This window comes from Protomyctophum bolini, assembly GCF_963924005.1.
Source record: "Protomyctophum bolini genome assembly, chromosome: 4".
NCBI lineage: Eukaryota > Metazoa > Chordata > Actinopteri > Myctophiformes > Myctophidae > Protomyctophum > Protomyctophum bolini.
This window is the reverse complement of record NC_137865.1, coordinates 40,621,321-40,634,551: the sequence shown is the minus strand read 5'-3', so window position 1 is coordinate 40,634,551 and position 13,231 is coordinate 40,621,321. Positions and strand designations below refer to the sequence as shown.

Below are 13,231 nucleotides of genomic sequence, written 5' to 3'. Positions count from 1 at the left end.
TTGAATTTTGCATGCTTCATGTGGTACTAGGTGTTTGGGTTATTGTCTGTCTTGTATTATTTTTGGTGTTTTGTGTTGGGATCTTTGAATTTTTTATGTTTCATGTTGTCCAAATGGGTTGGGTATTGTAAATCTTGTATTATTTTCTGTGTTTTGTGTTGTGGCTTTGAATTTTGCATGCTTCATGTGGTACTAGGTGTTTGGGTTATTGTCTGTCTTGTATTATTTTTGGTGTTTTGTGTTGGGATCTTTGAATTTTTTATGTTTCATGTTGTCCAAATGGGGTTGGGTATTGTAAATCTTGTATTATTTTTGGTGTTTTGGGTTGTGTCTTTGAATTTTGCATGCTTCATGTGGTACTAGGTGTTTGGGTTATTGTCTGTCTTGTATTATTTTTGGTGTTTTGTGTTGGGATCTTTGAATTCTTTATGTTTCATGTTGTCCAAATGGGGTTGGGTATTGTAAATCTTGTATTATTTTTGGTGTTTTGGGTTGTGTCTTTGAATTTTGCATGCTTCATGTGGTACTAGGTGTTTGGGTTATTGTCTGTCTTGTATTATTTTTGGTGTTTTGTGTTGGGATCTTTGAATTTTTTATGTTTCATGTTGTCCAAATGGGTTGGGTATTGTAAATCTTGTATTATTTTTTGTGTTTTGTGTTGTGTCTTTGAATTTTGCATGCTTCATGTGGTACTAGGTGTTTGGGTTATTGTCTGTCTTGTATTATTTTTGGTGTTTTGTGTTGGGATCTTTGAATTTTTTATGTTTCATGTTGTCCAAATGGGGTTGGGTATTGTAAATCTTGTATTATTTTTGGTGTTTTGGGTTGTGTCTTTGAATTTTGTATGCTACATATGGTACTATGTGTTTGGGTTATTGTCTGTCTTGTATTATTTTTGGTGTTTTGTGTTGTGTCTGTTTAATTTTGTATGTTTCATGTGGTACTTCAAAATATTATATTAATACAACAGGCCGCCTGTTTGTATTAATATAATATTTTGAAGTACCACATGAAACATACAAAATTCAAAGACACAACACAAAACACCAAAAATAATACAAGACAGACAATAACCCAAACACATAGTACCATATGTAGCATACAAAATTCAAAGACACAACCCAAAACACCAAAAATAATACAAGATTTACAATACCCAACCCCATTTGGACAACATGAAACATAAAAAATTCAAAGATCCCAACACAAAACACCAAAAATAATACAAGACAGACAATAACCCAAACACCTAGTACCACATGAAGCATGCAAAATTCAAAGACACAACACAAAACACAAAAAATAATACAAGATTTACAATACCCAACCCATTTGGACAACATGAAACATAAAAAATTCAAAGATCCCAACACAAAACACCAAAAATAATACAAGACAGACAATAACCCAAACACCTAGTACCACATGAAGCATGCAAAATTCAAAGACACAACCCAAAACACCAAAAATAATACAAGATTTACAATACCCAACCCCATTTGGACAACATGAAACATAAAGAATTCAAAGATCCCAACACAAAACACCAAAAATAATACAAGACAGACAATAACCCAAACACCTAGTACCACATGAAGCATGCAAAATTCAAAGACACAACCCAAAACACCAAAAATAATACAAGATTTACAATACCCAACCCCATTTGGACAACATGAAACATAAAAAATTCAAAGATCCCAACACAAAACACCAAAAATAATACAAGACAGACAATAACCCAAACACCTAGTACCACATGAAGCATGCAAAATTCAAAGCCACAACACAAAACACAGAAAATAATACAAGATTTACAATACCCAACCCATTTGGACAACATGAAACATAAAAAATTCAAAGATCCCAACACAAAACACCAAAAATAATACAAGACAGACAATAACCCAAACACCTAGTACCACATGAAGCATGCACAATTCAAAGACACAACCCAAAACACCAAAAATAATACAAGATTTACAATACCCAACCCCATTTGGACAACATGAAACATAAAAAATTCAAAGATCCCAACACAAAACACCAAAAATAATACAAGACAGACAATAACCCAAACACCTAGTACCACATGAAGCATGCAAAATTCAAAGACACAACACAAAACACAAAAAATAATACAAGATTTACAATACCCAACCCATTTGGACAACATGAAACATAAAAAATTCAAAGATCCCAACACAAAACACCAAAAATAATACAAGACAGACAATAACCCAAACACCTAGTACCACATGAAGCATGCAAAATTCAAAGACACAACCCAAAACACCAAAAATAATACAAGATTTACAATACCCAACCCCATTTGGACAACATGAAACATAAAAAATTCAAAGATCCCAACACAAAACACCAAAAATAATACAAGACAGACAATAACCCAAACACCTAGTACCACATGAAGCATGCAAAATTCAAAGACACAACACAAAACACCAAAAATAATACAAGATTTACAATACCCAACCCCATTTGGACAACATGAAACATAAAAAATTCAAAGATCCCAACACAAAACACCAAAAATAATACAAGACAGACAATAACCCCAACACCTAGTACCACATGAAGCATGCAAAATTCAAAGACACAACCCAAAACACCAAAAATAATACAAGATTTACAATACCCAACCCCATTTGGACAACATGAAACATAAAAAATTCAAAGATCCCAACACAAAACACCAAAAATAATACAAGACAGACAATAATCCAAACACCTAGTACCACATGAAGCATGCAAAATTCAAAGACACAACCCAAAACACCAAAAATAATACAAGATTTACAATACCCAACCCCATTTGGACAACATGAAACATAAAAAATTCAAAGATCCCAACACAAAACACCAAAAATAATACAAGACAGACAATAACCCATACACCTAGTACCACATGAAGCATGCAAAATTCAAAGACACAACCCAAAACACCAAAAATAATACAAGATTTACAATACCCAACCCCATTTGGACAACATGAAACATAAAAAATTCAAAGATCCCAACACAAAACACCAAAAATAATACAAGACAGACAATAACCCCAACACCTAGTACCACATGAAGCATGCAAAATTCAAAGACACAACCCAAAACACCAAAAATAATACAAGATTTACAATACCCAACCCCATTTGGACAACATGAAACATAAAAAATTCAAAGATCCCAACACAAAACACCAAAAATAATACAAGACAGACAATAACCCAAACACCTAGTACCACATGAAGCATGCAAAATTCAAAGACACAACCCAAAACACCAAAAATAATACAAGATTTACAATACCCAACCCCATTTGGACAACATGAAACATAAAAAATTCAAAGATCCCAACACAAAACACCAAAAATAATACAAGACAGACAATAACCCAAACACCTAGTACCACATGAAGCATGCAAAATTCAAAGACACAACCCAAAACACCAAAAATAATACAAGATTTACAATACCCAACCCCATTTGGACAACATGAAACATAAAAAATTCAAAGATCCCAACACAAAACACCAAAAATAATACAAGACAGACAATAACCCAAACACCTAGTACCACATGAAGCATGCAAAATTCAAAGACACAACCCAAAACACCATAAATAATACAAGATTTACAATACCCAACCCCATTTGGACAACATGAAACATAAAAAATTCAAAGATCCCAACACAAAACACCAAAAATAATACAAGACAGACAATAACCCAAACACCTAGTACCACATGAAGCATGCAAAATTCAAAGACACAACACAAAACACAAAAAATAATACAAGATTTACAATACCCAACCCCATTTGGACAACATGAAACATAAAAAATTCAAAGATCCCAACACAAAACACCAAAAATAATACAAGACAGACAATAACCCAAACACCTAGTACCACATGAAGCATGCAAAATTCAAAGACACAACACAAAACACAAAAAATAATACAAGATTTACAATACCCAACCCCATTTGGACAACATGAAACATAAAAAATTCAAAGATCCCAGCATAAAACACCAAAAATAATACAAGACAGACAATAACCCAAACACCTAGTACCACATGAAGCATGCAAAATTCAAAGACACAACACAAACCACAAAAAATAATACAAGATTTACAATACCCAACCCCATTTGGACAACATGAAACATAAAAAATTCAAAGATCCCAACACAAAACACCAAAAATAATACAAGACAGACAATAACCCAAACACCTAGTACCACATGAAGCATGCAAAATTCAAAGACACAACACAAAACACCAAAAATAATACAAGATTTACAATACCCAACCCCATTTGGACAACATGAAACATAAAAAATTCAAAGATCCCAACACAAAACACCAAAAATAATACAAGACAGACAATAACCCAAACACCTAGTACCACATGAAGCATGCAAAATTCAAAGACACAACCCAAAACACCAAAAATAATACAAGATTTACAATACCCCACCCCATTTGGACAACATGAAACATAAAAAATTCAAAGATCCCAACACAAAACACCAAAAATAATACAAGATTTACAATACCCCACCCCATTTGGACAACATGAAACATAAAAAATTCAAAGATCCCAACACAAAACACCAAAAATAATACAAGACAGACAATAACCCAAACACCTAGTACCACATGAAGCATGCAAAATCCAAAGACACAACCCAAAACACCAAAAATAATACAAGATTTACAATACCCAACCCCATTTGGACAACATGAAACATAAAAAATTCAAAGATCCCAACACAAAACACCAAAAATAATACAAGACAGACAATAACCCAAACACCTAGTACCACATGAAGCATGCAAAATTCAAAGACACAACACAAAACACAAAAAATAATACAAGATTTACAATACCCAACCCCATTTGGACAACATGAAACATAAAAAATTCAAAGATCCCAACACAAAACACCAAAAATAATACAAGACAGACAATAACCCAAACACATAGTACCACATGAAGCATGCAAAATTCAAAGACACAACCCAAAACACCAAAAATAATACAAGATTTACAATACCCAACCCCATTTGGACAACATGAAACATAAAAAATTCAAAGATCCCCAACACAAAACACCAAAAATAATACAAGACAGACAATAACCCAAACACCTAGTACCACATGAAGCATGCAAAATTCAAAGACACAACCCAAAACACCAAAAATAATACAAGATTTACAATACCCAACCCCATTTGGACAACATGAAACATAAAAAATTCAAAGATCCCAACACAAAACACCAAAAATAATACAAGACAGACAATAACCCAAACACCTAGTACCACATGAAGCATGCAAAATTCAAAGACACAACACAAAACACAAAAAATAATACAAGATTTACAATACCCAACCCCATTTGGACAACATGAAACATAAAAAATTCAAAGATCCCAGCACAAAACACCAAAAATAATACAAGACAGACAATAACCCAAACACCTAGTACCACATGAAGCATGCAAAATTCAAAGACACAACACAAAACACAAAAAATAATACAAGATTTACAATACCCAACCCCATTTGGACAACATGAAACATAAAAAATTCAAAGATCCCAGCACAAAACACCAAAAATAATACAAGACAGACAATAACCCAAACACCTAGTACCACATGAAGCATGCAAAATTCAAAGACACAACACAAAACACCAAAAATAATACAAGACAGACAATAACCCAAACACCTAGTACCACATGAAGCATACAAAATTCAAAGACACAACACAAAACACCAAAAATAATACAAGATTTACAATCCCCAACCCCATTTGGACAACATGAAACATAAAAAATTCAAAGATCCCAACACAAAACACCAAAAATAATACAAGACAGACAATAACCCAAACACCTAGTACCACATGAAGCATACAAAATTCAAAGACACAACACAAAAACACAGAAAATAATACAAGATTTACAATACCCAACCCATTTGGACAACATGAAACATAAAAAATTCAAAGATCCCAACACAAAACACCAAAAATAATACAAGACAGACAATAACCCAAACACCTAGTACCACATGAAGCATGCAAAATTCAAAGACACAACCCAAAACACCAAAAATAATACAAGATTTACAATACCCAACCCCATTTGGACAACATGAAACATAAAAAATTCAAAGATCCCAACACAAAACACCAAAAACAATACAAGATTTACAATACCCAACCCATTTGGACAACATGAAACATAAAAAATTCAAAGATCCCAACACAAAACACCAAAAATAATACAAGACAGACAATAACCCAAACACCTAGTACCACATGAAGCATGCAAAATTCAAAGACACAACCCAAAACACCAAAAATAATACAAGATTTACAATACCCAACCCCATTTGGACAACATGAAACATAAAAAATTCAAAGATCCCAACACAAAACCCCAAAAATAATACAAGACAGACAATAACCCAAACACCTAGTACCACATGAAGCATGCAAAATTCAAAGACACAACACAAAACACAAAAAATAATACAAGATTTACAATACCCAACCCCATTAGGACAACATGAACCATAAAAATTCAAAGTCACAACACAAAACACCAAAAATAATACAAGACAGACAATAACCCCAACACATTAGTACCACATGAAGCATACAATATTCAAAGACACAACACAAAACACCAAAAATAATACAAGACAGACAATAAACCATACACCTTAGGACACCATGAAACATAAAAATTCAAAAACACAAAAAATTGAAAAGTATAGAGTTAAAGATCTATAAGGAGACTATTTGGTTACCAACTCTCCATGATTTAGCTGGGGGGAGGGTCACCTGAACCCTCTCAAAGACCATCGGTAGCCCCCGGACCAATGCTTGAAGACTATGTGACTGAAATCAGGGCATAAATGGTATTGCAGTTGTAAATATGTATATAGAAATTGACCACTAGGGGGGATATCCTTGACTTACCCAAGAATTACATTCAAGGACCACTGGTGGTCCCCAGACCAATGATTGAAAAACATTTCCCTAGATGACTGAGATCACATCAGGGCATAAATGGTATTGCAGTGTAAATATTTATATAGAGATTGAACACTAGGGGGGGTATCATTGATTTTTCACAAGAATTACATTCAAGGACCATTGGTGGTCCCCAGACTATTGATTGAAAAACATTGCCCTAGATGACTGAGATCACATCAGGGCATAGTAGGTATTGCAGTGTAAATATTTATATATAGAGATTGACCACTAGGTGGAATCACCCATCCCACTGTCAATGTATGTAGGGAATTTAAGGAATCCATGGAATGTTATTACTAACTTGATTAATTTATGCATACAATTCACTTCAAAGAGTGGAGCCCCCACCTCTGTGATTATCTAATTTGCATGTCTGGCACCTGGCATTCCACAAAGGGGGGAGCCCATCCCCCCAACCCACCCCCGCTCTTCATTTAATTTGCATGTCGCACCTGGCACCTGGTTAGAGCCCATCCCCCCCTTGTTTATCTAATTTGCATGTCTGGCACCTGGTTAGAACCCATCCCCCCACCCCACCCCCGCTTCATTTAATTTGCATGTCTGGCCCATGGCAATCCACAAAGACTGGGAGCCCATCCCCCCACCTCACCCCCAGGGACAAACAAACAAATTTACATTTGTTTGTTTTTCACACCTTCGAGTCAGCATCTCTGCTGGCTTTTGGGGAGGCATGTCACAAGGAGAAGCAGGGAGAGAGAGAGATGAGATCAGCTAATCACACACACATCATGCATTTTATAAATAACCTATTATTAGTTTTTATTATTATTTAATTATAAACTATTATATGCTAATTATATTTATGGATATTTATATTTTATGATATTTATTGGTTATGGATATTTTATGATTTATGATTATGCTAATTATATCTATGGAATTCATGGAATGTTTAATTACTAATTTGCATAATTAATTATGCAAATTATGCATTAATTGCTCACTAGCGCCACCAGTGGCCAAAAAAGGTACCGAACATACATCATATAAGACTACTCACACTATGTATTAAAAAATAGCTACAAGCTCGTAGCGCAAATTAGGATTAGCATTATATAGGAAAATATTATATTGGAGAAAAAAAACTGAGAAGAAAAGAAGAATATATGCAAAGGCTACTACTGTGGAAGGGTTATCATATATTAACTTACTTATATTGATCCTATAAAGAATTTAATATAAGTTTGGTTTTGCCCACTTTGCCCACATAATTAACGTTCCAATTTTGGAGGTCTGGCTCATGAACTAAGAACTGGTTCTGAACTGAACCGGTTCCCAACCGGTGGAAAGGGGGTCTCAGTCTTAGGCGTGATTCATACACTCTTATTTTAGAGCCGAATAAAAGTCGGTTCGGCTCTGTAGAGCCTACATTGTGACATAATTTGAGATTCGGTGGGGCGGGTACCGTCCTAAAGTCGGCTCTTTGGTTCTACTGAAAATTTCTGACGAGCCGAAATCATTTCGGCACTACAGCGGTAAAATAGGAGTATGAATTGGCCCTTACCCTGCAAGTCATGGGGCGGCAGCGTGACGACCAGGATGCCCCCGGCGGGCGAGGCCAGAGCGTACTGGGCGTCTCCCTGGTGACTGAGCCAGGCCGTGGCGGCGCTGGGACTGCCCGTCTGACCGGCCTGGGTGGGGAGGACGAAGCTGTGGGCCGGGTCCTGGAGGCTCAGCTTGCCCACGTCTGTGAAGATGGACTGCATGTGGCTCTCCGTCACCAGCTCCTAGTTAGTGGAGGAGAGAAGAAGGTTGAATGTTAGCCTTTTAGTGCCACAGGATGGTAGGCTGGCTGTGGCCGCCGCAGACAAAGACAGACCCCATTGCCACAACTATTGCTCATAAAACTACAAATGTTTGATTCAAAAAACGTGAGAGTAGAAGAAAATTGTGTGTGTGTGTGTGTGTGTGTGTGTGTGTGTGTGTGTGTGTGTGTGTGTGTGTGTGTGTGTGTGTGTGTGTGTGTGTGTGTTTGCAGTCAAACTTGCATGAGGAAGGGTCAGATCTTACTGGTTTGCACTATGATTTGCAATCCCATAGTTGGAACGGTGGGGCGTTGCTTTAGGAACCGGACCAATGTTATAGAGGTGCAATCTGTGGTTGCTATGACAATGCATATAGCGTTGCTATAACAACAACACATTCAAACCTGGACTGGAGTCACTGGATATGGGAATTATCTACTGTATATATATTATACATAAAACACATTACAGGTTTTCAGCGAGCCCACAGTTTCAGCAGGAACTACTTTTCTAGTTATCAACTTGCTGTTGATACTGCACAGCTACGACACACCATTATTAGACACTTTATTTTTAGAGATATAGTTTTTTTTGGTTTGATTCTGGCAGGACTGGAGGCCAATAATATTCCCTCCTCTCGGGATCTCTCTAGTCTCTACACCAGTGTTGATTTCGTCGACTAAAAACGAAGACGAAAAATGTTCGTCGACTACCTTTTTCCACTGAGGAAAACTAAATGGAAACTAAATGAAAACTAAGACTAAATATACTGACAATTTCGTGAGCAAATAAAAACTAGACTAAAATGTTAGGAAGGGACTAGTGGACAAGAGATCCAGTATAAGTCATTTTACACTTGGTTGCAAGCAAAAAAATAGCCGATCTACAAGCTCACAACACGTCGCAGCGCGTGTAAAATCAGTCATTACGACGGCATAAAGGCCTAACTAAAACTAAAACTAGACTAAACACTAAGACATTCCAGGTGACTAAAATGTGACAACATAATGAAAACTATTCAAAAGACAAATGACTAAAATTTTAAACAAAATTTGCTGCCAAAAACAAAACAAAAACCCTACTCCGACAGGAACTCACATTGCGATACATGCGTGTGGGATGAGGCAGCACCAGACGGTGGACGGTCTGGTTGGTGGCGATGAAGACGAGGACATTGTTGGCCGTCTCCTGGATGGACACGCCGCCGGGCAGCACGGTGCACTGGCTGAACTTCACCTTCACAGCGTTGTTCAGCAGGTTTGTGTCCATGGACTGCTCCACCAGCCACACCGTGTCTCCTGACGTGGACCTGAGGATGATGCGGAAACAGAACCGGGATCAAAAACTGCTTCACTCACTGCTTGTTGTTTGTTTGTTGATGTGGGCACGTCAGACAGCGGACATCGTTGTTGACAGGTGCGTTACAGATGGCGTGGGAGCTCATTAAGTTGAAGGACATTTGCCTGTGGTTAATGCTGCCATTTTCGCAAAACCCCAATTTGAATTGGAACAACACAATTCAAATGGGGGTCGGCGGCCAATTACATATAATTGGGGGTCCTTGACATGAAATATTGAGCACCACTGATATAGAAACATAAGGTATTTCAGAAAACTGTCAGGATTTAGAAGACTTTTTTTTTTTACATTTCGACGTCAGGCCTAAATGTTAAACATCACCAATAGATACAGCACTGACTGGAGCCATCAACACTAGCCATAATCAAAACTCTCACCAATGCACAAATCTGTTGCTGGTGACAGACAGCAGTTTGCCACTCTCTTCATAGTGAAAACCTCCTGCACTGTCTGGGAACTTGACACCTCCGGGAAGTGCATTGAGACCTGTGGAAAATAGAAAATAATATCAACACATACCCCAAGTCAAAACAAGTGCATGATAACTAACTGTTATTGTTTGATGGGTGTAAATAGTTTGTTGTTGTGTATGACACAGCAAGGATACACGGCATGCAAGATACATTTTAGGGAGGCACAAAATTAGTGACCCCTTTCAACATTGAAATAATGACAAGCAATATTATTTTATTTGCTTAAATTGAGTGGGAACAAGGCGTCGGGCTGTACTAGCTTCATTTTCATCCCACTTTCCAACTGCATTTTGTGGTTGAACAATCAGAAACACTTTTCAAAGAGATTGTTCCATCTTCCTGCTAGGCGAGTACAGGTGATGGTGCCCTCAGACCTAGCCCTGGTCCAATGCTTACAGCGAGTGTCTCTCTCTGACGCCTTGTGGAAGTATCTTCCACAGCCCTCTGGTGACTGGTCATATTTCCACTCCCGTGCGCGGTTTTTCTAATACCAGCAAATAAACAAAACGACGTAACCACTCACCGAAATAAAGCCTGCTAGACCTTGGTAAAAGTCTATTCTCGAACCTGGGAAGCGTCTCAGGTCCCCAGTTTCTCTCTAAAATGCACTTTGTGTCATTTTAATAATGCAATGTACCCTGAATTTACCGGGCAGAGTCATTTCTTCTAATATGGACTATTTCCGGGTTTTACCCGCGCCGATCTGGCTGGATTCATTTTATTTAATGATTAAATAGTGCATTTTAGAGAGAAACTGGGGACCTGAGACGCTTCCCAGGTTCGAGAATAGACTTTTACCAAGGTCTAGCAGGCTTTATTTCGGTAAGTGGTTACGTTGGGCTGTGGAAGGTACTTCCACAAGGCGTCATTGGACCAGGGCTACCCTCAGACCCATCACCCCATGAGACAATAGCTTGCATTTGCATTCCAATATGGGTGAGGGTCACAGCAGCTAATCTGCTGCCCACTAATAGTTCTGGTTTGGTGTTTTTCTTCTCTCTTTTTTTCTCAGTTGATTAGTATTCAAATTACCTCGTCGTTTATAGCAAAGTACATAGACAACTCTTGACCATAACAACATTTACATTGTCAAAGTATCTATTACCAGTATCCAATAACAACACCATAGTAAAAGGTACAAAGGTACAGCCAGCTACACAATAATGCTAAAGGGATAACACAAAAAGCCCTGAGGGCTTGTTTCGATTGTGGTCCTATATGTATTCAATTCATGAGGGCTTGTTTCCAAACATAATAAGGATAAGGCAGTCCCTTGTTAAACTGAGTCCTAAACCTGACCTAGGAGGAATCATAATAATACAATTTAACGTCACTTTTGACAGTGTGCTTGCCCTGATGTGATCTCCTCTTTGATTCAGTGACAAGCAGGTAAAACCTTAGTCCCTAGGTAAGGGGCTAGTGAAAAGCAATCAGTGCCAGTCTGCCACCTAGCTCACTGGACACTGGAATCATGCCCTCATTGACCTGGCTGCATCCTTAAGTTCTAGCTTAAACTAAAGCATGTTGGCTGCCTGGCTGGTACCAGCATCACATACACACACAGACACACTATAATGATGACAATAATAATAATACACAGGGGAAAACATGTAACGAAAGCTAACAAATGAGACACCCGAGTGAGTGACAACCTGACAGACAGCCAGGGGATATTTAGCATGTTAGCATGTTAGCCCCATTCAACTCGCATGTGTGTGTCACGACCCTCACTGCCTCGACTAACAAAACAAACAAGCAAAACCTTCTCACGGGAAAACAAGGCCGCGGGGCTGGTGGTAAATGTTGTTCAGAAAACCACTTTACCTAGGTTTACAGTTATTTCTCGGAACCGGTGTGGCGTTTCCCTCTCAAATCCACATATCTCTATGAAACTCCGCTCCAACACCGCCGCCATCTTTGCCGCATTGACTTTTGGGATTGACATCATGACGGATAGAGCAGCCGCGCGTTACCGGCCTTTCAAACCGTTAAAGAGGCAGGACGAATAATCCTCTCTCCCAAACTTTCTCACGTCAAGGACCCCCAATTTGACACTAATTAGCCCGCATTTGACCCCCATTTGAAAGGATATGCCAGAGACCCCACCCCCCCTATAAGAGAATATTTTTTACTGACTCTAGCAGTGATTCTCAACTGTTTTCATTTCAAGGACCCCCCAGTTTGACGACATGCATTAGTCTATGGACCTCCATTTAATGGCATTTCTATCTCTGGGACCCCCAATTTATATTGTAAAACCATATGTCAATTTAACTCTGAGTCTCTGACTGTGGTGGTCCATTTGGTTCCATTTGTTGAAATGTGTTTAATAAAATTAAGTTTGTTTAGACAGCATGAAACACTGTCTCCGTCTCCATGTTTCAGATTTCAGCAGGGAGAGTCAGAGTCAGATACTAAATTAGCCTAACTGTTAAAAAATAACACTTTTCGTTGGGGCGAGTTGGTAAGGGACGCTCAGTTTACTTTAATACTCAAATGTAAAACTAAAGTATACTGCAATATAAAAATCCGGAATTCAAAATGCAATTGAGTAAAAGTA

The 13,231-nt window shown here is 37.7% G+C and overlaps 1 protein-coding gene across 2 annotated transcripts in view; it reads right to left on the bottom strand.

The window, feature by feature from the left end:
* nup160 (nucleoporin 160) overlaps positions 1-12,586 on the bottom strand; it is a gene marked incomplete at its 5' end in the record, with an annotated part of 38,071 nt that extends 25,485 nt beyond the window's left edge. For both annotated transcript variants that reach the window (XM_080761412.1, XM_080761413.1), the window contains 4 exons: positions 8,599-8,821; positions 9,938-10,148; positions 10,576-10,684; positions 12,496-12,586. In XM_080761412.1, the coding sequence (XP_080617538.1) occupies positions 8,599-8,821; positions 9,938-10,148; positions 10,576-10,684; positions 12,496-12,586 (634 nt within the window). The remainder of the gene's footprint in view (positions 1-8,598; positions 8,822-9,937; positions 10,149-10,575; positions 10,685-12,495) is intronic.
* Positions 12,587-13,231: the final 645 nt, after the last annotated feature.